Source organism: Parus major, chromosome 8, assembly GCF_001522545.3.
Source record: "Parus major isolate Abel chromosome 8, Parus_major1.1, whole genome shotgun sequence".
NCBI lineage: Eukaryota > Metazoa > Chordata > Aves > Passeriformes > Paridae > Parus > Parus major.
In genome coordinates this window covers 14,549,326-14,576,491 of record NC_031777.1, presented here as the reverse complement: position 1 = coordinate 14,576,491, position 27,166 = coordinate 14,549,326, and the positions used below count along the sequence as shown (strand labels likewise).

The 27,166-nt window shown below is 35.9% G+C and overlaps 1 protein-coding gene across 8 annotated transcripts in view; it reads right to left on the bottom strand.

The window, feature by feature from the left end:
* Positions 1–27,166, bottom strand: part of EVI5 (ecotropic viral integration site 5) — a 75,462-nt gene that overhangs the window by 34,907 nt on the left and 13,389 nt on the right. For 3 of the 8 annotated variants that reach the window (XM_015636165.3, XM_015636166.3, XM_033516401.1), the window contains 14 exons: positions 23,989–24,178; positions 20,740–20,964; positions 19,676–19,750; positions 18,892–19,017; positions 17,958–18,101; positions 16,847–16,936; positions 16,615–16,712; positions 15,174–15,234; positions 13,241–13,294; positions 10,911–10,943; positions 10,205–10,351; positions 3,830–3,964; positions 1,642–1,782; positions 954–1,112 (listed from right to left, as the gene is read on the bottom strand). In XM_015636165.3, the coding sequence (XP_015491651.2) occupies positions 954–1,112; positions 1,642–1,782; positions 3,830–3,964; positions 10,205–10,351; positions 10,911–10,943; positions 13,241–13,294; positions 15,174–15,234; positions 16,615–16,712; positions 16,847–16,936; positions 17,958–18,101; positions 18,892–19,017; positions 19,676–19,750; positions 20,740–20,964; positions 23,989–24,178 (1,678 nt within the window). Of the gene's footprint in view, positions 1–953; positions 1,113–1,641; positions 1,783–3,829; positions 3,965–10,204; positions 10,352–10,910; positions 10,944–13,240; positions 13,295–15,173; positions 15,235–16,614; positions 16,713–16,846; positions 16,937–17,957; positions 18,102–18,891; positions 19,018–19,675; positions 19,751–20,739; positions 20,965–23,988; positions 24,179–25,756; positions 26,092–27,166 lie in introns of those variants that run through there. The other 5 variants (XM_015636172.3, XM_033516398.1, XM_033516397.1 and 2 more) reach the window with 5 other exon arrangements.

Sequence of the window (27,166 nt, the reverse complement as noted above, 5' to 3'; positions counted from 1 at the left end):
AGGCAAGAGGAAACTTGTTCAAGTGGTGCCTTTGTCAAAGAAGCCTTCATATGCCTTGCAGTTGGTTAATCTCTCGTCAATAGTACGTCCTTAAATGCTCTCCTGGTTTCTGGAATTGCTGAACCTTGTCAAGTAAAGCTGTTGTTTGTTTAGTTTTTTGGATGCATAAATCTCTTTCAAAAAAGTAACATTTAGCAGGTATCTCATGGGAAGATTTCTTAGAAGTCTGTTACAAATCCTACTCAATCATTAACACATTGTGCTTATTAACTTGAGTGAAAGTTTTCTAATATAATATGAACTCACCTCTTCAGTGCACTTTCATTGCAGGTGCTTAGCAACTTATTCCCTAGTTACACAAAAAAAATCTTGGCAGTCAAGGTATGATTGTCTTTTCTGCACAAACCTCAGCAGGAGTAACCCACGCTTTTCTATTCTGGCACATAAATGGCATACCTTGTGATAAAAATCCCCCTGACCAATACACAGCTGCTTTGCTGAATCTCACAGCTCACTAACCAGATTCATGACCTCAGCAGAAAATAAATCACCAATGTGATCACAACGAAAGCACACACTGCTATCTAAATACTATTATTATCAGAATTGCCAGTTAGATTTGTGAAATTTAAAACACCTTAAACATACTTTTGTTGTTATTGCACCTGTTAAAATGTAATGAATTCAGATGCACACACATTCAGTGTCTACCAACTAACCCAAATTAGAAATTCAGGAAGCATAGTCCTGGAGAAGATTAAAGAAGAGACATTAAAGTTGGAATGCATGCACTAGAGTCTCCCATCCCTATCTAACAGAAGTAAAAACATCCCACATTTTGGAACTAAAGTCCTGCATGTAAGCAGTGAAGATCATCAATCAGGTATCTATCATTTAACACCAAACTGCCAGCATCCAGCTCAATCCACATGTCCTAGTGTTAAATAACATACCTGTGTCTCCACCTCCATCATTCTTTGTTTGGTCTCTTTCAGCTCAGCCTGAGTTTCTGCTTCTCTCAACCGCACTGTCATCAGCTCATCCTGTAGCTCATTCACTGCATTTTTTTTGGGAGGATCTTTCCATCTTCCAGTGGTACGAGCTAAATGACGCTAGAAAAACAGCATGTTTTTGCTGATAATGCTTGATCATTCCTGGTAATTTTCTTACTTCATCTAAGGTCTCACAGTTATATGAGGACAAATAGCTAGAGTTCCCCTGTTGATTCTGAAAGCTAAAAACCAATGGAAACTTACTGGTTTTAAGAACAGACAATTAAAACCTGAACACATTACTTCCCAGCTACAGTAGAGTCAGTGAATTGCAAGTATATCCTGAGATTTGGTCTATTTCTAGCCTTTTCTAACATTTAGCAAAGTAGGAGTGCTGATCAGGTACTTCCCTCCTACCATAACAGTTAGCTGGTAGCACAGGCCCTCTGCCATCTATAACAGCTAGGCACCAATTTCAACATACTTTTGAAGTTAAGTTTCTTGTTACAACTGAATTTAAGGGTTTTCTCACCTCAGCAATTTGATCCATTATCATTAGTTTCTACTTCATCTCAGTATCTCAAAATTTTATAGTCTTTTGCTTTATCATTGAAAATAAAAATTCATAAAAGTGTATTGCTACCCATACCTGCCAGTGTTCTTCCAAATCTTTGACTTGCTGCCTTAGTTCTTTGAGACCCATCAAAGATTCTGCTTCTCTTAATTTTACTGCAATCAGTTCTTCTTGTAGTCTGGCAACATTTTCCTCATCAGGGAGGGAGCTGTTCCTCTGCAACAAGGACCATCCTCTTAAATATGTATTTGAATAAAATTGTGCTTAGTGAAACCCAGACATGGAACAATAACTAAGAAAACTTTAGGTGCACATCCTCTGCAAAATAAAAATCATCAAAAATCTAAGCTTCTGGATATAGTGAGTGTGTATAAATAACTGCCAACTACAAAAAAAAAAATTTATAAGGTAGCAGTTCTAGGTATTCTGACTTGAAGATTTCCCTGAATGGTATCCCTAACAAAAAAATTACATTTACAGTATTTGAACACATCATCAAAAATATGGAGAGCAATCTGAAAGGTTTTGATCTAGTTGATAAAAAGTAAAGCAAACAGGGAACTGAAATTACACCTTAAAGCTCTAACATTTGTTTGGATTTACAGAAAAAATAATGAATGAAAATTTATTTTTTAGGAAGTAGGTCACCAGTCTTTGAAAAGGAGAACAGATATGCTGACAAAGGAACCATCTGTTAATATTTACAAACAACAACGAGTAAAGAGGTCTTAGTGCAAGACACATGAAGGAAAAAGCAGAAGGGTGAGCAAAGGCTAAACAGAAAACGTGAACACACCAGGAAAAGCAAAACAGAGATGAAATCCTAATAATGGAAACCTGGGGAAAAAACAAGAGGGTAAGAAAATGGAGAGGCTGTCTACAATATCCCTACAACAAATCATTGGTCACCAAATATTCAAAGTTGAACTGTTCTTCATCACTTTCTACTTTTATTTCCCAGTAGTTGTTTTCAGCAAAATCAAGTGGTTTTGCAGGTGTATAGTAACTGTGACAGCTGTCAGGTTTTCCTGAGAGTTGAGTAAAGCACATGATTAGAATTAACAGAACACAGCACAACCACCATTGATTAGCATTCCATGCTTCAAAATCACAGGATCTGAGTATTGGTAAATACAGGAAATGAGAGGGTATGTTTCTGAATGTTTATGGCACTGTCATTATGGCCATGCAAGTCTCAGGTTATTCAACAGAAGCTCCCCAGATTACACAACTCATCACTAATAGCAGTAAAGAGCTGCACTGGAGGAATTTGAGGGAGCTCACTTCAGCCACTTTCTCACGTGCATAAGTTCATTGTGACAAACTGAAATATTACTGTATGTCTGAGTCTGTCTGGTACACCAGAACTGACCACACTATTCCACTTTTTCTTCACAGCTAAGTTTTCATTGTATGTTGTCTCCATACTGATGAAGCAAAGTAGTCTCCTGAATTTTGAAAAATACTTTATATCCTGAATTCTTAGCAATGGTCAATACAGAAAGAACTAACACACTATCAATACTAAGCCCATCAGATAATTGAAAAATAAATCTTGATTCCAGTAGGTTAATCTAATTTGCTAGTAAGTTCTAGCCTGGGTATATAGCTCGTTAAAATTTCCTAAGGAAACTAATTCCAAAGCCAGTACAACAGGTTATGAAAAGCATGCTTTATATCAGGTCAGTTATTGAGGTTTTCTTCCTTTTGCTATTTTATCTTGCAGTTAAATTTTCCTTCAAAGAAGCAAATTTAACAGTAGGTTTGAGTACAGCTTGAACTCTGGCATCAATAAGTTACAAGCTAGCATGGCACCCAGAAAGCAGCAGAGATTCTGATACTGAGCAGTGAAGGGATTCTTTCCCTGTCCATAATGGGACGGAAATGCTAATATTGAATCCTTTCTTCTCTACCCTCCCAAACTATTTAGTTTCACGTAATCTCAGTGCTCACTCTAAGCCCACTGCTCTTGTTGCAGGATATTATTTTGAAACAATTGATGTTTCCTGTCAAGAGTTAAGCAGAATCCAAGTTTTTCACTACAGCAAGCTTCAGGAATAGAAGAAAAGTGATCAGTTATTCACAAACTTTTCCCAGTGCAAACAGAACTTTGTTTCATTGTTGTACTTTCAGGTTAGAAAAGCATCTTGCAATCACAGAAGCATAGAGGAGAAGGTTGTAGAGCACAGTTCTGCAAAGAATGACAGGGACCTGTAGTCTCTTTCTAGTGCTGTTCTGTACAGAGGGTCCTGGTTTGATTTACCTTTTCCATCTCTAGAACTTTATCTTGCATCTCCTTCAGGGCACAATGGGATTCTGCTTCACTCAGCCTGGCTTGGACCAGCTCTTTTTCCAGCTGTAGCACAAAGTCTTCACTGTATCGTGAACTGCATTTATGCTACAAAGTTTGCAGAAATATGTTTAGTATTAAGTACAGATTGTTTGAAAAGGGTTTTATATACCAGATTTGGTGGGAAAAGTACATTCAAATGCTTAAGATCAGGAATACCAGCGTAAGTGCTTACCTTATACAAGTCTGTAAATGTCAATCTAGACTGCTAACAAACTTATCCCTACTGCTCTGCCTCTCAAACAACTGCACCTCCACACAGCCAAATGTGTCTGCCAGATCTGAGACCCCTACTAGTACTCACAAGCAACAACTCATACTTTTCTCTCACTGTCAACCAAATTGAAGGATTCTCAAACAATCTGTGATTATTTTGTGATCTGAAGAAAAAGATGTTCAGGAAAGACTAGCAATTACAAGGTTAACACAAGTATCACTGAAACCCTGTTCACTTAAACTCCAATTCAACAGAATGCTTTCATAATCTTGGACTTAAAATAAAACTACATATGCTTCAATGCACAATGACTTTGGTTTGCCTCTTTCTTCACTCCAGCTCTTGGCTCTCATTTGCTCATACTCTATATATTCCTTCTGAGATTCAGACACCTCCAACTGAAGCACTTATATTCAAAAGACTTACTTTTCCCCCGATCAGTAGTTTAAAAATACATTTTATCTCTTTCCTGGGTATCTTTAAAATGACTTGTCAGTCTGACAGATTGTCAAACTTGCTCAATAGGCAACACCAACCTAAATCAGCCGTTAAATTTCTGATTGAAGAAAAAAGTGGGTGTTGAAATCCTCAAAGTGTAGTTGTTTAGTTACTTTGTTGACTTAGCGACCCTGGAAATTACATTTAGAGGAAAATAATTTAATATACTTTTGGTGTCATTAACTACATTATGAAATACAAGTACTATGCTTGGATGCATAGATTAAGTTTTAATTAACAATTCAACTTTTAAAATATTATTCATGATACTAAAGATACAGCTGTGTCTTTATGTTTGCATCAAACAATTTAGTTTTCTGCAACTAAAATCAGTAAAAAAATGAACAGAAGTCTTCAGTCCCACATGCTTCTGTTAGGGTGTGACTTACTTTTTGTGTACAAATAAAAAGCAAACAGGACAAAACAAGGATTTAAATGTAACTATATGGTCAAGAAAATATTTTTTTAATTTGCTTTTATACTTCTGCAGGCCAACTAAACCTTTTGTCACAACTTACAGTACAATCCAAATTCAAAATGTACACTTCTCTTAGTGTTACTATATTTCTTGTATGTATGTGCCTACAGGAAGCTGTAATGGAGGGGATAGGTACAAAGCATTAAAAGGCAAAGGCAGCTCAGGCAGGCAGCTTTTAGTGTCACTGACACCATCCACCTAAGCACTCAGCATACTGTGTGCATGTGAACACACGCAGAACCCACATACAGTATGATCCTTTTACATTAATTTTCCCTTATACAATACTAATCTAATTCATATTATTTTCAACCCACACAATGTTTTTGCCTCAGCAAGCAGTGGAGGCAGACCTGATTTGAGTGTAAGGAAGAGGATGGACAATGCTGATTCATTTCTACAGCTGCTTCACATCACGTAGCAACACAAGTACCACCATGCAGAGGCAGAGAAGAAGCAACCACTCTTTAATTCCCTCCCTATTCGTACAAGTTCATCCCATGATACACACAGCAGCTTAGATGATGGACTCTACATTTCATGTTCCAGATTTCTGTCTGTGATACATGTGGAATGAGAGCAAGTGCAACGTTCTCTCTCTTGTAAAGTAGGAAGTTCTCTAGTATTTTCCAGGACACTGAGAGAAAACAGCAGATTTAAAGAACTGAATACATGCTGATTTTGCAGTAATGTAAATGTATTCTATAAAAATCTAATTGATGTTTATCAAATAATGAGTAATGGAGAATGTAAGAAAAGTTATTAATCCAGTTTCAGGCATGTGTCATGCCATCTTTAAACCTGTCTTTAGGTTTCGCCTGCCTAAGGAATATGGTAAGAGTACTTTTATTTACTTAGCCACAACAAACTTGATATACTGGTAAAAAACCCCAGCTAAGATCGAAACAGACTGATGAGATCAAGATTCACAAATTAAAAGTTGTGAGTTTTGCTACCTAGTAAAACAAAGCACAATTTTAATAATTTGGTATATAAAGGTAATACAAGTTTACAGTTAGAACACTGTTTGAAAACTACTTTTAAATTGACTGCAGAAAAAAAAGATCTGCTTTTATATATTTACCTTAAGGCCTAGAATTTCTGACAAAAGCCACAATGCAAATACAGACTTTCAGGCACCACCAAACATTTTAACCACAGTAACACTTTCTTGTCCATGTTGAAGAGACATGTGTAATATAAAGGGCTAAAACTGTAGTTCTACAGCCATTTCATTCTGAAAGAAACAAGTCCTTGCTTGGCTTCATACAACCAGATTTATTTCCACACAACTTTTCTTAAACATAACCATAGCAAATATTATTTTGGCTGATGACAGATACAATTACACAATGTTTCTCCAGTACACTATACTGAAGAGCAATTAACAGATGATTCAGCAGCTCCCAGATAACTTTGTCTACACATTTAAGCACTAACTGTAGTACCTCCCTAAATACAGTATTCTTAGCTTCTGCTTTTTCATTGCAAGTCAGAACACAGTATTAGGAAAGTATACTGTAAAATAAAGTGAAGCCTTTCATAAACTCATTGACAAGCATATATTCCCAATATCAATTACTGTGTTCTTAATTATTATCAGTCATTTTAGCATGAGTTCCTGAAAAGAAACTATGCATTATGAAGTTGCTGTAACAATAACCACATACATCACTATAAATTACCTTGCAAAATGCATATGCTTCCATCTGAATGCTTAGTCAATTAAAATTCTATCTTCACATAATATAGCTGAAGAGCCTATTTAAAAATAAGATGTGAACTAATTTTAGCTTGATTAGCCTCCAATTTCTTAGATTCAATTTTAAAGCATTCAGACTAATGAACTGGGTAATCATTGACAATTACAGTGTCACAGGGAAAGACAAGATTTGCATTCTGGAGGTGTTTTCATCCAGCAAGAAGCTACCCTTTTCATTTAGAAACACAAGGGGAAAAGAACAGAAAATAAAACTTCCAGCATAATTATCAGGAGTAAGTTACAACAAGCTGATTACCCTTTCCCCTAACTCCTCAAATACCATTGCTCTTGGCATGCCTCAAAAGAAAACTCTGTATTTCATTCAAGTCAGGCAAAAACTTCCTCTATACAGTTCTTGATTTACTAGCATACTAGCAGTATGAGGAAGAAGCCACCTTCCTCTTAATCACCTCATAACCCACCATGACTTGCCTTTGGCAAGCTTCTACATTTAAAGACCAGACAAGCCAGAGAGAGATTAGTATTATTTGTTAGTATAATGATTACCTCTTTAAGTAGACTCCACACTTCATAATGAAGTCATTCTAGTTTAAATAAAAACTATCTATAAATAGCTTAGCACAGTAAAAAATAAACTTGTATGTAATTTGGGCTTCTGGTGTTGGGCTTTGATCAAAAGAATACTCCTCTACCCTTCTCTATATTAAGAAGTGCTGCAGGGGAGAATTTCCTCAGACACAAATCCAGTAAATACCTTCAATACTTACCTTAAGCCATCCAACCTATGCTATCCAAACTCATAGAACAGATAGCATAAATACTTGATAATACTCAAATACACAACCTTTATACAAAGGATATGCTAACCTTCTTAGAAATACAATTGTTTAGATAATTTTTGCTACCAACAAAACAGTGGGGTTTTTTAATCCCACAGTGTTGTTCAGAAGAGGCAGTTGCAAGTACCCTTAGGCAGTTCTTCTAATATATTTCTATTCAGAAATTCATATCCAAACACTACAGTTTTTATCATGCTGAAACAGACAATTCAAGACTGAAAAATACGTAGATGATAAAATATATACAATAGATGTTGTATCTTTAAATAAGCACAGATAAACTATGATGTGCAATAAGTTTACAAAAGTACAAGTTTACAGTGCAATAATTCTTGCTTACAATAGACAAAGCTGAAATAATTAGAGAAGAAAACATTAAAACAGACAAGATACTCGCAAGACAATACGGAAAAGGAGTATTGCCAATAACAAAGCTGCTGGCAGTAGCAAGTGGCAAAAAATTTACCAGTGTACAGAAAAATACCAAAATTCCAAATAAATCCATGCATTCCCACCAGGTGGAGCCCTAAACGCATGCAGCTGCTTACATTTGTTGCTCCCACATCCATGCTTGGAAATAGTTAAAGCCTGTTCAATTACATGTTTTACTGATGCAGCAGAATCTAGTGACCGCTCCTCACTTAAACCATTTTAACAGTTTCACCACACTGTCTGATTCTGATGGGTCTCTAAGCCACAATGCTATTCCCTGCACTTCAGAATAAGCCAGCTGTTAGGCACAAATCTGTCTGTAACCATATGGATTTACAGTCTCAGTTCCACACACAAAATCAGTTATCCTACAGCCATGTTCAAGTGGAGGAAAACAATGTTGCAAGCATGGAAAGAAGGAAGCATGCTCATAATTTAACTTACTCTCCATTCTCACAGTACTTGTCTAGTTGTCTGCACTCACAGCTCCAGCCCAGCCAAATTTGCAATCCACTGTTATCTAAGGTTTTGCTCAGGATCAGTTCCCATACCTGTCAGGCCTTCCCATCACTGCTACTCAGTAAGGTCCCCGGGATGGTTAAAGGCATTAGCTTTAATAGTCATTTTCCCACCAATGAACAAATAAATAAATATAGTATCTTAGTCTTCTAATAACTTTTAATTGCATACAGGTCATTAACATGGATGCCTCTAAAAAACACATACCAAAGGTATGTGTACTATTGTAATCAGACAATAAACACCTGGATATACAAAAGTCTACAAACGTTTCTCATTGCATTTTACTTGAAAGATTACAATATATTGAAAAATGTTGGAAAGCATTACTAGACCATCCCCATCTCCCTAATCATAATTTCTTCATATTTTTTCCCCTAAAGAAATTATTCAAGTTCTTATAAAAAGCAGTATTTCACATGAGAGAGTAACAGCTCATTAATCACTTCTTACAACTGTTCAAAAATGCGGGTCTTTTTTACACTGAAATGCATTAAACAGACATAATAAACTAGTTCTAGAATCTTGCATTTAAGTTGTGATTTCTTTTCAGTCTAACAGTAAATCTTTACCTTCCAATACGAGACAAAGGTATTTCTAGAGCTTTGCTGGAAGACATGTAAAACAAACTGCCATACTGACATTAAGAAACCTGGTAAGCAGCTGCAGTATACTTAGTTCTAGTAAGCTGCATTTCATACTCCTGAAGTTCCCAAGACTCTGGACAAGTAGCTGGATACCACTTAAAACAATATGAGGATATTCACATCAACATAGTGGTGCACAGTTTTAGTCAGCAAGTGAAGATGCTAAAATGCTTCCCCCTGCCCACCCAAAGAGAAGATACTGAGCACTTCAAATGTCTTGGGGGTAGTAATTTCAGTCTTACAGCAACAGTCAGAAGTCTTGACCATTTTGCTACCTAAAACACAGATTGCACACAAGTGCAGCACTAGAAAAGGCTACTAAAAATTATTTTCCTGCTCCATATGCACATAAACCCACACTTTTAAATCAAGTTCTGTAGTTCCAAAATCAGGGACAATACTCCTCTACTTCAGCAAGCAGTAAATATTAGCATATTTGGGAAAAAAACCAACAAATACAGGTACACAGAAAAAATATTAATATGAAAGAAACTGACTTCAGTTATACACTAGGTAAGGGCACTGTGAATCAATGCTCAAATTTGAGTATTCAGATTGACACAATATGCAATGACTAGGTATTTAGCATTAAGAGCTATCAGAGGTTGTATGTGTGGTTTTTTGTATTTATTTTGTGGAAGGGTTTTGGGTTGTTTTGTGGGAAGTTTTTTGAATTTTTTCCTTGGTGCATTTCATTGTGGGTAGGTTGTTTAGGTTTTTTTATTAACTTATAACTTACACCTATCCAGGGTTATGAATCTCATCTATCAGTAGAACAGAGCAAAATTTCATTTAGTCCAATTTGTGTAATTTTAAGAATGCAAATCACAATGAACAGGGGTTTACAAAGACAGCACAGAGACCATGTCATGTAATGATGAGGAAAAATAAACACATGTAACAAAGATGAGATGATGTGCTGCCAGGCTCCTTACCCATTGCTGCTGTTGCTGGAGCTCCCTGATGGTATTCTCAGCTTGCTCCAGTTTAGTATTGGCCTCATCACTCTGCTGTTTGATGGTGGCCAGCTCCCGTTTTATGAGGTAGTTTTCCTCAGCCTCCTGGGCCCTTGTCACTTGTCCCTTAGGACATAATTCATTTTTTTAAGCACTTGACAAATCCAAGGAAAACTACCTTTGTGATGCTTAGCTGCTTATTTCATCAGATTGGTTTTGCAAACAGCACAGAGTACAATTGGTAGAAATTTTAGGACAAAGTAGTACTAAAAAGCTGCTTTAGTACTTCATTACAAAGTTCAGCATCCATTTAGCAAGCACAGTTTTGTACTTGCATTCAATAAAATTCCTTTCATGCATTATTACTCAGTTGTACATGCACAGATTGAGGTTCACAATATTCAATTTCATTGTTAATACAGTGTCATAGAATCAATTTGCCACAGGAATTTGTACAAAAAATTACAGTAGGTTAGGAAAATTACTATAACGTGCAGGTATTGGGTTTATATATTTTTAGTAAATGAAATTAAACAAGTCTCTAGCAGGATATATTAGCTCTGTATTTATTCCATATCAGCAAAGCAGGGCTAGAATACAGCATGCAAATATGCATGCATTAAAGCAGTTGGGGTTTTTTATGAGTAGAAGGAGAGTCATACAGTAAAAGACTAAAAGACTATACCTGTATCAATCTATCTGCCAAGGAAGCACTTTCCTACAAAGGAAAAATTCAGATAGGAATGAGGAAAAGGGAAACCAAAATAAAAGGGTCTGATAATAGTGACAAAAAAGACCAAGAGCTGATAGAAAGAAAATGCCCAAATTCTACCCATTATCTGTGCACACTCTTTCTGTAAAATCAACAACTCTTCATATAATTGAAGGCAACTAAGACTGAAGGCCCCGGGAAGAAGCTTTTTCTGCAACAGATTTTCTGCAACAGTCCATCTTTGTTACAAAAAGGTTTCAAAGCCAGATTTCTGTAACATTTAAAGAGATTGGACATTTAACATTTAAGGAGATTGGGTGTTTTTATTTGAATGGCTTACTTCCCTAATCAACGAAAGTTACTGAAGCATTATCTGACATGATTGAATAGATAGATGCAAGACACAATCTACAGTCCCCCCACAACATGAAACAAAGGCATCATTTGAGCACAGAGGGAACTCCACTAAGCACTGAGGCACTCAGTAAAATGTAGTGGAAGCACTACAGCTTCCACTAAGATGAAGCAGGGAAGTTAAATGGTGCAAACTGAGAGACAAGTAGGAAATGTCAACTATGACAGCTAATGTTCTGTTTTACTGAACTCTTGCAGTAACATCTTGAGCAGTTCATAGATTCTCTTTCCTTGCCAAACTTGCAAGACAAATTCAGTTTTGCACACTGACAAGCCCTACCATCCAGCTGTTGCATTTAATTAATTTCTATTTTATCCCCTCTGAAACCACTTAATTTTTTTGAACATTCTACAACAGAGAAACACATCTATTCCCAGACCTTCTTTGTCCTTGAAACTTCCACTAAAACTGAAGTTCAAACTGGTAGGTCAGAGCTATTACTTAGAAGTTAAGGTACATTAAGGAAATCACAACTAAATCAGATGGGTTTGAATGACGGAAAAGTATTTTAAAAGTAAGTTTCCAACAGAAGAACTCCATGTATTTTTCACACTTTATGTCTTTCAAATGCTGCGATGATAACAATCGGCAGAAATTCTTATTAATAGATATTTTCCCATTTTGAATTGTTTTAACTCCAATTAGACTGGGATTTTCTGAAGGTGAATTCTGAAATTCTAAGTACAGAATTTGCAAAAGCACTAGCATCTGGTAGTTCATCCTGGACTTCATAACTATAAAAGAAAATATTTCAAACCTCTACAAGTTAAGCATAAAACAAGGATATTACCTATTATATATTTGCCAAGGGCATTGAAATGATTCACTATAGCTTTGAGCTTCTCAAAGAGAGCCTAATCTCTCCCATTCATTTTATAAATTTCCAATACTAGAAACAAAAATGTCCATAAAATTGTATTTTTGGTCACAATTTTCACAATGTCCTTATTATGCATCTTTTCCAAACTAAATTCTGAAATCAGTTAATTAGAATTTGACATAGACGGACTGCTTTTCAAGAAATTGCAATGGGGTTTAACATCTGAAGTGTGAGGTCCTTCAATTATGTCACTCTTAATTGAAATGTTACCATTTTCTTCCCTGTGAAATGTGAACAACTGTTTGCAACTCACAAGAACATTCAATTGTATTTGTTGAAAGATGGTCCCTGTTTGTCCCTGCCCTAAGCAGAGCAGTTCAGATGCAATCTGCCACAGGAAATGTGATACCAGGATAAAGGAGAGGCCACTGGAGAACAGTTTGCAAAATATCCACATCAGTCTTCATGCATACTTTTGAAGTTTCAGTCAGTTACAAAAAAACCTAACAAAACTCTAAATATATGAAAATAAGTCTTTAGATATTCTCCCCACCATGTACCCAAAATTGCCACAAAACCTAAAAACTACATAGAATGAATGAATGGCAGTGTTCCTGTTCTCAATATGAATGCTACAACATCTCTATGGTCATTGGTAAGTCTGTCATTTTGCTCCTACATAAAAACACCAAGCAGCTTCAGGTTTTCAAAACTGAGGATTCTCTCACAATGACGTCTTTTCCAACCAACCAGTCCACTCTTTCATGGAGTCTTCTGGACTTTGAACATATGCTTCTAATTCAGCAAGAAAACAGTACCACACAAGCTGGGTATGTCAAAATGTTTGATTTTATAATCACTAAGAAGCAGTCATAACTCTACATATTTAAAGCATTGACCTTAATTTCTTGGTGATAGCCATGTTATTTGGCTAAGCACTGCTAGTAAACACCAGAGATTATCAGGAAAACAGTAAACTATAATTCCAAGATTCCCATTTCATATAATGAAATTGCCATCAGTAAAGTCTAAATTAATTGAGATAAAGCTAATCTCCAACATACTTACTTTTTCTAGTGTTTCAATGCGTTGCTTTAGGAGTCTATTTTCAGTTCGTAGCCTCTGGAAGGTAAACAGTTCACAAATCCATTTCTCAAGTTATGAATTGAAAGTCTGATAAAAGCAAAGCAAACTAACAACATTTTTATCTCATCACATCCATGAAAATCAATATAAATCCAAAAAATAATTAGTGAGCTTCTTAATATCCTTTCATATTACATACTAGCTCAAAATATAAGCTTAAACAGCTTGGTACGGCAAAAGCAAGAACACATCTCATGTTATGCAAAAGCATCAGCTGTATGTCTGCAAATGAACCATGGGGCTTAACCCCACCCCAGACTCGACAGCCCCCCCTTCATAAGAGTCAGTCTTCATGGTTAAGAGGAATGAAAGTGCACTCCCTGCACTAGGACAAGCTAAGGAGGCAGCTACAAGGTTTCCTTCCCTTTTCACACAAGAATTTACATAAATCTCTAAGTTTATACTGAGAATTATCTCAAATGCCTCAGAAGTAAGAAAGAATTGTACTGAACACCAAACTTTACCAAGTGCACTTCCTGTAAATTTTAGCAGTCAGCACTGAGATAGAAGAGATCCATACGCCTCAGAACAGGGCACTGGATACATGTTCAGTAAATGCTTTCTTCTGACAGACTAAAAGGCAAATTCAAAATATGGTTGTTTTTCTGTCTCCCCTAAAACAGTCTCTTCTGCTAAGTCAGAAATTGTTTACATATGTCCCAAAGCAGGCCCTAGAAACAGACAGCTTTGTATTGTTTGGTTGGGGTTTTTTGGTTGGTTTTTTGTTGGGGTGGGCTTCATGGTTTTTGTTTTGGGGATGTTTTTTGCTTTCTTCTTTTTTTTGGGGTGGGATGGTGGCAAGAAGCAGAGTATTTGAAATGAGTTTGTATACTAGAATCTAAAGTTACAGTTGTCTTTCATATGCTTTTACTTTGTCCTGTTCTGCAGAGAGTTGTCACTTCAGCCCTGCAAATCTGATTTGAGCTGCTGCTACAGCAGATAACTGCTAACTGCCTCACTGCCTGGTACAATAATAAACTGCCTGAAAAGGCTCCTAATACCTTTGTGCTCCCAGATAAGTCTCACAGTAATTTTTCTGAAGAACTGATGCCTTAAAAACTGATATTGAAAGGTAAAATGACTAGCAGTGGACAGGAAGAAGGAAGGCTGTACCTAACTCCCTCAACAAAGCTTTATATAATACACTTGCACATCATTTCTCCCAATGTCTTTTCTCATACAACTGGCTAAAAACACAAAGAAGAAAATCCAGATCAAACAACATGCTGTGGAAAAAAAAAAGTGAAATGGAAAAAAAAGGCATCAAAAGCCTATTTATGTCACAAGAGCAAAAAGATGCAGTGATTAAGTACATCCAGGAAGTAGGCCAGTTAATAAAAAGAGAAAAATAAACGCTGGCAGCTTGGCTTTTTTCCCCAGTTTATATTAACTGCAAAAGCTCCAGAAGAAAAAGTGACTGCAGACAGAAGATATTACAATTTGGGTCCAATACATAAGAAAAATCAAGATCTTAAAATCAAAGACATTCCACTTAAGTGCACTCTATGAAGTCTTTCCTAACATGTGTCATACAAACCTCCTGTGTGGAGCACCTACATCTAAACCAGCATATTTGGAACCTCTGATAAATGAGGCCATCTGTTATTAAGCTTTTGTCAGCAGGAAATACTAAAAAAATAAGTACAGCAGGTCCCCAAAGATTTTTGTTTAATGTCCACCAGAAGCCTCAATGTCACTGTCAGTGTCCTTTATGAACAGACATCCCCTATATAAATGGTGCAAGAAAATAATTTGGGGATCTTAATTATGTCCTGCTACATGCAGAGATCAAACATGTAACTCCCCATCTAGGAATTAAACTTATTCATAAATAAATTTGCTGAAGGTTCCTTACTTTAATTTCAACTTGTTCTTCCATTTCTTTTGTCTTTATTGTAGTGTACTCTTTTTCTAGCCTAAAAATTAGAAATAGTAAATTATGATCAGAAACATTGTGGATAATTTACTGTTGGTGTAACACCTAACAAATAACAGTAGAACAGATACATATTATTGATACTTCCTCTGAAATGCACTCCTGTAAGTGCTTAGACTGGACCTTGAATTTAAACACAGATTTCAGTAGATATGAACAGACTGAACCAGCACTCTGAAGTGCAGGAGTTTTGTTTGGATACATTACAGTGGCAGCAATTTGGAGCTACTCTGCAACAACCCCTTTATGTGATACAGTCATCAATTCAACAGATTCAGCCAAAAGAAATCAGAGCTTGGGGAGCCTGGAAGAAACAGATGCAAAGAAATCTGAGAAAAATACCTTAAATATAAACCAATTTTAGCTTCTACCCAGCAAACCAAATGAAAAAGGAGGCAAGAAAAACCCACAAGCTAAGATAACAATGCCTCTACAGAAGGCAGATCAGGAAGTTCAGACTTAGAATGGCAGGATTTTCAACTACATACACTTGTAAATGTTTGCAAAGAAAATATTTTTCCTGAAAGCTTTGTTGTTACTTCTTTTTTAGAGAAGACTGCTCACTCTACTGATCATAGGCTGCTGACAGAAAAAAAAAAAAAGAAAAAGATTGACAAATTCAGCTTGGAAGACCCTGGGCACAACCTGCAGTGCAACAATAAAAATAAGGTACTTTACAATCAAGGGGTGACCCACCAAACTTAACCCTGGCAAATCACACTGTCTGCAGCTTGGCTAATCAAAACAAAATTTACTAGAGGCAGAAGAGACATGCAATTAAAAACAACAAGTAGTGGTATTCTCAAGATTTCGAACACCAAGTGAAAGTTGTTTTACTGTTGTCAATGTTACTACAAAGTTGTATCAATCTATATTTTAAAAAGCACTAATTTCGACTATAAATGCACTTTACCACCATGATTATTTTTCCAGTTCCTGAGAACTAAAATCTTTAGAATTCAGGCCAGATTGCAAAAGTTTCATCTCTTTTCCCTGCTTCACTCTGAAAAAAACCCCCACATTCTCCCTTCCCACCAGAAAACCACCCTCTACCCAGCCTCTCATTCAGTTCCTTTTTACAGAAGTGCTGTAATTCCCCATAACCTTCAGTTTTTTTCAAAAGCTTTTTTAATTATTTCTGTGAGATATAGCTTTGTTATATTTAAGAAAAATAGCAAGTATTACTTTAGAATTTTTTTTTGCAGACAGAACTTCAGTTTTAACTGTTTATATAGTATAAAACCCCCAAAAAATGTAAAGACAAAAAATTCAAAATGAAACACTGAATAACATTTCTTAAGGGTAAACAAACAGTAACTCAGCAACAGTATAATCTATTTTCTCAAAATGTAATACCTACTTTTTCATCTTTTTTGCATTGTATTTGACCTGGTAAGATGCTTGGATTAATTTGTCTGGACCACTGTCAAACTGATGTGGAATGACCTTTTGAAAGTGCTAAAAGCAATCAGAGCACAAGATTACATATAATTAACAGCTGCAAGGAAATATACACACACTACACATTTCAGATATCTCTTAAAATTATTCTAACCAATAATAAATAAATAATAAAACTATTAGAATGTTACCTGTAACATTCCTTCCATGTCAAGTTGCAGTAGTTCTGCCTGGTTCATCTGAAGTAACGCTAAGCCTACTCGAAATACTATCTCTAAACCCTGAAAAGAGAAATTAAAAAATATCCAACAATTATTCATTGTCAACAGTACAGAGTTTTTCTACTATTTAGTAACATTGGAAATCTCACCCAAGTAAGCACAAGTAAAGGGGCTACTGAAAAAAATCTCTCAACAAATGGCTTCTGTGTTTTTTGGGTTTTTTTGTTGCAAGGACAAGCAGTCTGGCTATTTGTCCTGATGCCAGACATCTCCCTCAGGGAAGTTCGTGATGAGGCAAAATCTCGAGTGACAGGAATTCTCTAAGTCAGCTCTATCAACCATTTTAAGTATATCTAGTAGAAAAGGCCTCAGTACTTCTCAAAAAAAGATGTTTTCATTTCAGACACACCACAGTGCAGTTAAACTACTAAAAAAAAAAATAAGGAATGTCTCACTACATACCCCATCTTGGACTTTCCTGAGGGCAAGCTGAAAGGATCCACCTTTGACTTACTGCTTTCTTAAAGCTGATTGCAGACCAAGCATAAGCTATGATTTGTTACTAGTTACAATTATGCAAAGCTCTAATCCTAACCACAGCATAGGTGTCTTTGTGATAATGACACTGAATAATTCCCTAAATTTCTTTGGTACCAATCTTCATCTGGACCATAAAAGGAACTAACACTCCCTCTTCTTGGCTTGCATATCCCCAGTGAACTTTAGCTTTGCCCCAAAAGCAACATTAGTTTCCACTGCAAACTCATCATAATACTGAGGAATGGATGTCCCTGCTTTATGCAATGCTAATGCACTGCATCCAGAAAGAACAGATTTGGGAACACTTCAACAGGCTTAGGGAACAAAGCTACCCACAGTATCAACATTCAGTGACTTAGCTGCTCCTCCTTGACAAACTCCACACATAGACACCTTCCCTTAGAATAATCTAATCAGCATAAGAAATAAAAAGCAAGACTATGAGATTTGTCCATCATGATGGGATTTATACCACTACCTACATAAGTGCTTTCAACAGCTACTCTTGAAATATAACGTAGGACTACTGTTTAGTAGTTACCTCAGACATAAAGATATCAAATATTCTCGTTGCAATTGGTAGTGGAAAAGTTGTAAGGAATATAGTTAAAAACCACGACGATGCATACATAGAAGTGTGGAAACTCTGAGACTGAAAGTGCACATAAAGCTCCGGAAGATGTTCCTGGAAAAGAAGAGAAATAAAATACACAAGTATGTTAAGCTTCTGCTTCTTGTTGTAGTGCAGACATGTTTTTGACAAATTTTGAATATAAGAAAATGATTGATACTCAGTACAGATAGCAGCTGTCTGTACTAGCAACAGCACTAGGAAAGATATGACACATCATCATCAAGAACCATGCAACAAAAATCCCAATATAGAATGTCCTATAGAATGTCTACCCTGCAAAGCAGATAACAAAAACACTTCCTGATCCTACAAGGAAGTCAAATGTGTAAATCCCTGAGTAAAAGCTAGAATGGGCTACAAAAAAAGAGCTGACAAAATCTAGGGCTATGTGATATCTCACCCCAGTCATGTAAACTGGATTACAAAACAGAAACCTATTTTTCTCCATCAGCCTGACCAAGAAAAACCTGCATTCCAAAGCTGAAAACAATTTCAATTCTACATATGAGGTTATCTACCAATTTCCATCTTTTAAGATACCATAAATTGACTATGAAGACTTTGACTTTAGAATCTTCAATCCAAACAGAATTAAACATTCATATGCTTAAACTGCAGCAATACAAATCCTCATGCTTCAGTGTTTAAAGCCAGTCACTGTTTGCCAAAGGTTAAAAAAAATTGCTCACAGAGCCACATGCACTTACTTCTGAAGTTCTGAAACTAGTTATTATCAAGAGTACAGCCTGTTAGCCAACAGACATGCCTGCTCTTGAGCTGTAACTCCCAAGTTCCTTATTCATAGTTACTGAAGAGCAAGTTTGATAGATTTTGTATGTACCTGTATCATGCATTCAAACTGGTACATACAAAGGCCCAGTTCAGCCATGCTTGGTTTAAAGAGTTCTCGTAGTCTGTAATCTTGCATTAATTTAACAAACACACAGAATGCCTCTTCTTCTGGCATCTATATCAAAAATAAAAAAGCACAGTAAAGACTCTGGACAAATATAACGATATATCAGAGTAAAAGCCTGGGAGGATTTAGAGTTGGGGTTTTGTGTGTGTGCATGTGCACACAGTGGAGTGGTATTTTTGGTTGTTGGTTTGTTTTGAGGTTTTTGTTTTGCTTAAGGGATTTACAGCCAAATATTCCAATGAACTTTTGTATATATTAAATTCTAGCAGATAATTTCTAAACTGAAATGGAGGACTGTAAGTTTTTTTATATATACCCTACTTTTTTCATAAACCAAAAACCAATAATACAAAGGCAGCTTCAAGATAATCAAATCAACTGTATATGAGGAGATTCCATGTAATAGAAGTGAAATGAGAAGTTCATTTATTTTTGAAGTATCACTCACCAAAATAGCTTGCAACCCTTTAATCCTACCTTAGCTCTGAGAAAAAAAATACATTCTCCCACTCCTGTACAGTATCTTGGCAAATAGAATGACACAAAGTAAATCTCATTTCATCTCCAGACTAAACAGCTGCCCGTGACAACATTGTAACAAAATTATGAAGGAAAACCATTGCAAAAATTCCCAATAAATCAACACAGTATATTATGCATTCTAGCATGGATTTTAAAAGTTCACAAATTTTAAAATATTTTTTACCTGCATAAGCAATAATCCAACTATAAAAGCACTTCCTTGACAGTATCCAACCTCACGATCCACCAAAGAGTAAGCCTGGGAAATAAAGTTAAAATTCTTAACAATTAAAATCTCATTATCAATAAAAAGTAATCATAGCTCATCCTGCTATCTTGTTAATGACTTATTCTTTCTCTCCCCAAATCCAACAAGGGCAGGCATCCTATCCAGAAGTTTTAGTCAGACATTCTAGCTTCTACCTGCTGCTACAAACGCTGGTCTCTGAGCACTTACCAAGTTCAAGCTAAGGCACACCTACCAAAAATACAGGCAGTTTTCAACTACAATTCAACAGGAATTTGCCAAAAGAGACCACAAGCATACAAATCTCACAAAGTACTACTTTTATAGAACAGACCAGACAATGAAACTAGTTGTCTTAAAAAAAATATATGTTGCAGTTTTTGTTTTTACAGATAAATGAAATGTGGTGATCCCCATGCAGGTGGCATCTTTGTTTGAGAGTTATGGAAATTATTATGATTTGGAAACCTGCCCACTTTTCTGTTGAAACTATGTTCTATGGAAAAGTCTGATCTTCAAAGTTTAACCTCTAGTGAAGAATAAGTAATGCAAGCAATGCTACGTTGGCACTTTCATTTGAATGCCAAATGAACCGGAACAACTGCACATTAGCGTGTACCAGCCATTTGCTCCTGCTGCCACGTGCACTTCCTCTTTTTTTCAGAAATGCCTACAAACTGAATACTAGTTCTGATTGCCAATGTTCTTGTCTTGGGCAATGCTGTTTACTATAATTCATGGCACACTTCATTCCATGACAGTATCAGCAGCTAGTCTGTGATTTGATCTAATGACAACTTGGTTTTACTTTGTGAGATATAAAAAAACTTACAAGAGAATGCTATCGAAACTAAAATGGGATTTGTTAAATCATTGCAGTGTCTGTGTTTTAAAAAAAACTTACAACACATGAATCTGGTGCAAGTTCTCTATATACACAGCAATCCAAGCTAGCACATGTTCTTGCTAGTATATCTTCAAGGGCTGAAATACCAACTCACCTTCATTACGTTGAACAAGACCTCCTGCCCAAGGCTATCTTTTTCTTTGAAAAAATCATGTTCAGGGTATGTTCTAGCAATGTCCCTTCTTATTAATTTTTCACAAGGAGATGTCATTTTTAAAAGCTCTGAATACTGATCCTTAATTGGCATGCTTTGAGCACTGCATAAAAGTTGCCAAACAATTGCTCTGAAGTGATGAGGTATACCTTTTCGAACCAGCTCCTAAGGAACAAAATATCAATTTATATTTCCTGAAAATATTACAAAAAATTAACCTAGAGAAAAATCAAATTCCTCACAATTTCAGAAAAAAATTAACATTATGGCAAAATAGTACTCATGCAGTTTATAACATCAAACTCAGTGGGATTATTAACAAAAATAAGCAGTCTCTGAATAATTTTTAGTGGCTAAATTAGCTACTGAAAGTAGTCCCTTATCCATGGCAAGCTTTGTGAAAAACTGAATAGTCAAGTAATTTTATACAAGAACTTCAGTTAAACAGAATTTAATACAATGTCCATAGTTCATGAAAGATTACTGAAGAAAACTCCCTAGTAATATTTGTAGTAATTGAGGTCTAAGAAATCACCAACTAAAAATTATTTCCAAAACTGGTAAATGACAAAAAGTAGAACTAACCATAGCACAGTCAAGTGCAACAAAAAATTTGCACAGTACAACTGTCATTTAACAAACTTGACAAGTTGTGTCTAATTTCTCTGGTGTGCCAGTATTTCCAAACTATCTTTTAAGAAAGTATTTACATGCAGTTTCAGACACTGGACCACGAAAACATTAAGTTTACACCTATTAAATCAACTAAATGTATTTTATCTTTTGGAAAAAAAACCTGCTAGGTATTATTATTATACAATTCAAACATGCCCAGATGAGTAGACCTAAGAACCTGTTACTTGTCCTTTAATAAATCATAAGGACAAGTAGTCTTGTTGCTTGATCTGCAAACTGAGAAATAAGTATTATTCAGAAATTTAACAGACTGTCTTGGTGGTATGTTTTGCAACTGGAATCAGTCTGACCTAGAAGATTGTCTCTCCAAGACTATTTCCTTTATGTACCTTAAGAACTTTTTGTACCTTAAGAACTGTTATCAAGTATTCTTCTAAAGGCTATTTTCTTTCATTATTATTTATTCTGAAGCCACAGTAATCTCCTATTTTGCAAAGCTTCCTCTTCTTCCTGTTTGTTCCACACATTGGAACAAACTCCTACTTCTCCAACATTACAGTTAATAAATGCAACACTGATAACTTTCAAAGATACTCTTGCTTTCAAGTTTTTTCTTAAGCTTGAACTCTGCTGCATGAGTTTTACATCACTGACCTCCATTTTATACTATCCCTAAGTTCTCAATCCATCCTTCTTCAGAACCACCACAGTAATGCCACTCCAGCTATTTCTCCTGCCTACAACACAACACAAAGGGCTTTTTCCTAAAAGATTCCCAACTCTACAAGACAAGAACCCTAACACATCAGCTTTACTTAACTGTCTCTAGCTATCCTTTGTCAACAACAGAATTGGACAGTACATCAGTCATCTAAAGCCTCAAGGGCTACTAATAAAGCAAGAAACTTCTTGCAAATGCCTCGTTAATGTACCTGATTGACAGAATAATAGAGTTAACCTCTCCAGCTTTCCTAAAAGGAACAGCAGGAAAACACATCTGCTAGGCATGTCATGTGAACTGAACAGCAGGACTGAAATCACCCTTCATAAACTGCTCCATATTGGATTTCCATCCATGGAAGTGCTCTATAAACAAGAAGCAAGTTCTGAAGTAGATTGAGAGATGTAAAGGATGGAACACATCACCTTTGGAGGAAGGTATCGACACATCTAAAACCTAAAACCTTACCAGATTTCTAATAACCTAAGACCCGCTTTTACAGCCAGGACAAAAAGACACATATGCTGCTACCTATGTACATACTGGCACAATCAGGGAATAGGTGTGCATGCTCTGATACTCCACCATAAATGCAGACTCACAGTTAAGGTTGACTTTCAACAAAAAAATACTGAAAACTATTTAACAGCAAAGGAAAACTTGGCTAGTTTTCAATATAATATTAGTCAGCAATATGATTAAATATTCCCTGAAAGTTAGTCAAATACTCCTAAAATTGTACTTGGCCAGCTCTAAAAACAAGTGATACTTGTGAAATGTTCAAACAAATTCTAACTAACCAGATCTTCTTATTACCATCTCACTTTTCCTTTCTCTTGTCAGGTTCCTGTGGCCTTCTTTTCATGGCCTTTTGGAACACCTTTCCAGAAACTGCTTTCCCTATGCAAGCAGGAAATCTTTAGTTCATTTTCTTCCTTTATTTCCTCTCTCAAGTCATGTTCTCTCTTCACAACTGCTTCATATAAAAGATACTTTACTTTAGCCCATTGTTCTGCCTTCCCACAACCTATTCATAGACACATTTCAAACTGTTCAAAAGACCCTGACACATTTGTATTCTGCACATAAAACTACTGACTACAGCCAATAAAGAACCAAAGCAGAACAACTTGCCTACTAACAAAAAAAAATCCCACACTGCTGTGCTTGCTGCCACTAAAACATGGATATGTTCAAATGCACTAAATGCTTTTCAGTTTGAATTTAAAGTGTAATTGAGCTCCACTTCTGTACATGACCACAACTAACCCAGACTGGACACACTGCACAAAATTCATCCAATCCATCAAGAATTTAGGAACTATGTGTTCTTCTGCCTAAGGCTATCTCTGGGATCAACATATTGGCAAGCACAAAAACCTAAATTCATTGCAGCCTTTGAGTAGAATTAATTATTAAGAATGCTTTAAAAAGTGAGCTGCTTAGGATATGGCAGCACAGCATACATATACATAATCATAGCATCAAGCTATCAGATGCCCTTAAGTTGATTTTCAGTAATTCCATTTTTGGAAACATAAAGCTAATCATCCCTGTACTCATGGAAATCTCTCATCAGAGGTAAACTGAAAGCTTTAGTATTCAAGATACAGTAAATGCATCTGGTTTTCAGCTGGGCGACAGCACATAGGAAGGTTACAAAGGAAGCATTAAGGCTTAGGGATGGAAAGATTCAACTGGAAGTTTGTATTACTTATATTATTACTTGTATTATTATATTTATTTTAAAATAATAAGCCCATCACAAAGATAAAACAGTATCACTTTTATCACATTAAAAATATATCCAAAAAACAGTTTCCAGCTTCTACCTTAACTTGCTTTTCTTTCTTCTTCCGTACATCTTCCCATTCATTCACAATCCTTCCCCACAGGATCCATGAGTCTTCTTCAAGATGGCTGAGATTGCTAGAAGCTGATGAACTAGATACAAGAGAAGATCCACTATTTCTTCTTGACCCATTTACTGATCGTAAGGATTTGCTATCTGTTTCCAAGAGTCTGTAAAGAAAGCACACAAAAAACAAATTCAAGTTCTTCTAATCAAAGGATCACACTACTAATTGTTTTCTTGACAAAGAACACACACAGAGGTTCAGTGAAACAATTTTACCAGCGTGGATTTGGACTACATGTGTAAAGAACTGTTCAACGTTACTGCTTTCTCTTGAGATCACAAGTGAATCTGCAGACAGAACAGTTCGCACTGCAGCATTTTAAGAAACAGATAAAAATGTTACCCACAGCTATCATGCATCAGACTGACAAAGAAAACCTAAGGAAGTCAAATATCCTCAATGATAACATGAAATGTCAAAAAACTTTTAAAAAAAATATAGTCATTTAAAAGACAAAAAATTGGCCTCCTGGAAGTCTACCTGATTACACTTTTTAAAAATTGACAGTGTAAATAAAGACAGAACAATTAAAACCTTTGAAGTAATTTTAAAACAACTGACATTTGCTGACAAATGTTCACAAATCTATTCAGTGTTTTATAAATGCACAGGAGAAATCCCAGACCTACAGACCAAGTGAGGCAACAGAAGTGATTGGTAGAGCTAATGAATGTGTAATTAAAGTGAGGAGTTCAAACGTGAGAACCTTTGGGGTTATCCAGCAGCAAAGCATAAACAAAGATGTGTTAAGTGCTAGACAAGTTCCTGAGGAGACTTCCCTGCGAGCTGGCTGCTGTGGCCATGGACTTGGCAAAAAGGCAATGCTTTGTTGATCCTCAGCTAATATTGAGGCCCATAAGCAGGGACAACTTTTTTAGACCATGTGCTAGGTAAGAGCAACAATCCAGACTAACTTCAAAGTGTTTCGCTATACCAAGAGTTTCATTTGTGCTTTAACTTCTAAGAATTCCCACATCAGTATATCAGTCATGTGGTTGAATAATTTCTCAAAAATTAGTATGAAAGTTAATCCCACAGTATTTCAGCAAGGTCAGGTTATGTTTTAGATAATAAACAAATTATAACCCAAGGTATATTATATAAGAGGTGGTATGGAAATCTCAGCATACCTACAATTTTTAAGCTCTCCACTATAATAAAGATATTTATACTAGCTTTCCCTGTTCCCAGCTTTCACCTGCTGATGTTTATGAAAGTAAGGGAAAAAGTAATTTAACTCCTGGAGACAAATAGTACAGATTCTGCAGGAGTATTTTGTTTGGAAAAAGAGTTAAATAGCAATACCTCGGGAAAAAAAAAAAAAAAAAGAAGAAAGCCTTTTCAAGACAAATTTTAATTTGGAATTTTATTTTTAAAAACAAAAAATTCAAATAATTTTCCATTTATTAATGGAATGCATAAAATTTAGTTTTGAAGAAAATACTTTAAAAATCTACTTCAAATGTTTAGAAACTTGGGTTATACTGATCCATAATGAAAAATGAGTTTGAAGCTCCTTCTCTCAATCCAAAACAATGCCTAAAGACCAAATTCAAAGAAATCACAGAGAAAAAAAGGTAGAATAAACATTAAGATTACAAAAACAAGGTTCTAATGAGACACTTCCAGTTTCCACAGGTTTCTGTAGAAGTTATACTAAGTTTCTGTAATTTGACCTTACCTGGCTAAACTCATTGTCCTTAGATCTGAAAACAGGAAGTTCTTTTCACAGTAAGTCGCAAGTTCTGTGACGTTTAGCCACTGTTTTCTTTCATTTAAAACTTTATAAATGATTTACTAATGCCAAACAGGACTCTGGACTGAGCTTCCTCTTTATTTTGTGGGGACTTTCATTATAATTAGATTACAGAATGCTACAAGACATAGCCTGAAACAATTTGAGTTCTTCTCTTTTCTGTTACCTAATTCATATTCTTCTGACACAAAAGCCTACAAAAAACCCAAAACCTTTACAAACATCCACAGCAGCAGTTCTTCCAGCAAGCAGAAAGAATGGTTCCCTGTGAACAGAGTACAATTGTCAACAAAGTGCCACTGTGCTAAACTGCAGATGCAAACTGTTCTGAAGCTACAGTGCAGCCAGCATAAGCATCGAATTTCAGAATTAAAGGGCAGTATCTCACCAGCAAAGATACACTTGATAGGGTAGCCTCTAAACAGAATTCACACACAAGAATAATGTGGGAATAATAACATGCCTGGCTAAAATGAAATAAAACTAGACAAGATTGGCTAGTTTATTTACTAAATGAAGAAAGCTGATTTGAGACAGAAAGCCCAAGCTCACGTTCTCCTTGCAACAAGCCAGGTAGTCTGACTGCAGGCCTTAACGAGAAGACTCTAGATGTAAAGACATTACATTTCAACATAGATAAGCAGTCCAAAGAACAGTTTGCTTTTCAAATACAAGCTAGCTGTTTTGTCATGAACAGACTAGAAAGCCTCAGATTAAATGCAAATTAGCTTTCTTTAAAGTGCTATTTAACTATTTTTTTGCTTCTTTTGATAATTTTTAATTTGCACAGCAAAAATTACATGGAGTTCATCTTCAAAGACAAGGAAAAGCGTATGAGGTGGTTCTAGAAGCTTCCTTCTATTGTCAAAATCTGGACAGATGTATCAAATTCCCTTCAAATTCTGCTGCTATCAGGCTGCAGAATGTAGACATGAGAGAAGACATGCCAGGTGACACACAAACATTGCCTCTTCTCCAGTTACTCTCTTCCTCCACTGGAAGCTACTACCCTCAAAAGTGACTCAGCAGAAAAAAGAAACAAATAAACAGACCAACAAAAACAAAACCCCAAGCCAAACAACCCCTCCCAACCAAGAATAAGAATAATACTATTAAAAAGGCACCAAACCACACACAAAAAAATACTGCCAAAAAAAACCCACAAAAAAAAATCACCAAAGAGCAACCCCCTCTCCCCAAACCCACCAAACAAAAAAGAAAAATAAACCCAACAAAAAAACCACACAAAACAAAACAAACAAAAAAGCCAACAAAAACCACACAAAAAACCCACCCAACCCAATCAAAGATAGAGTACCTCAACTGCCTCAGTGC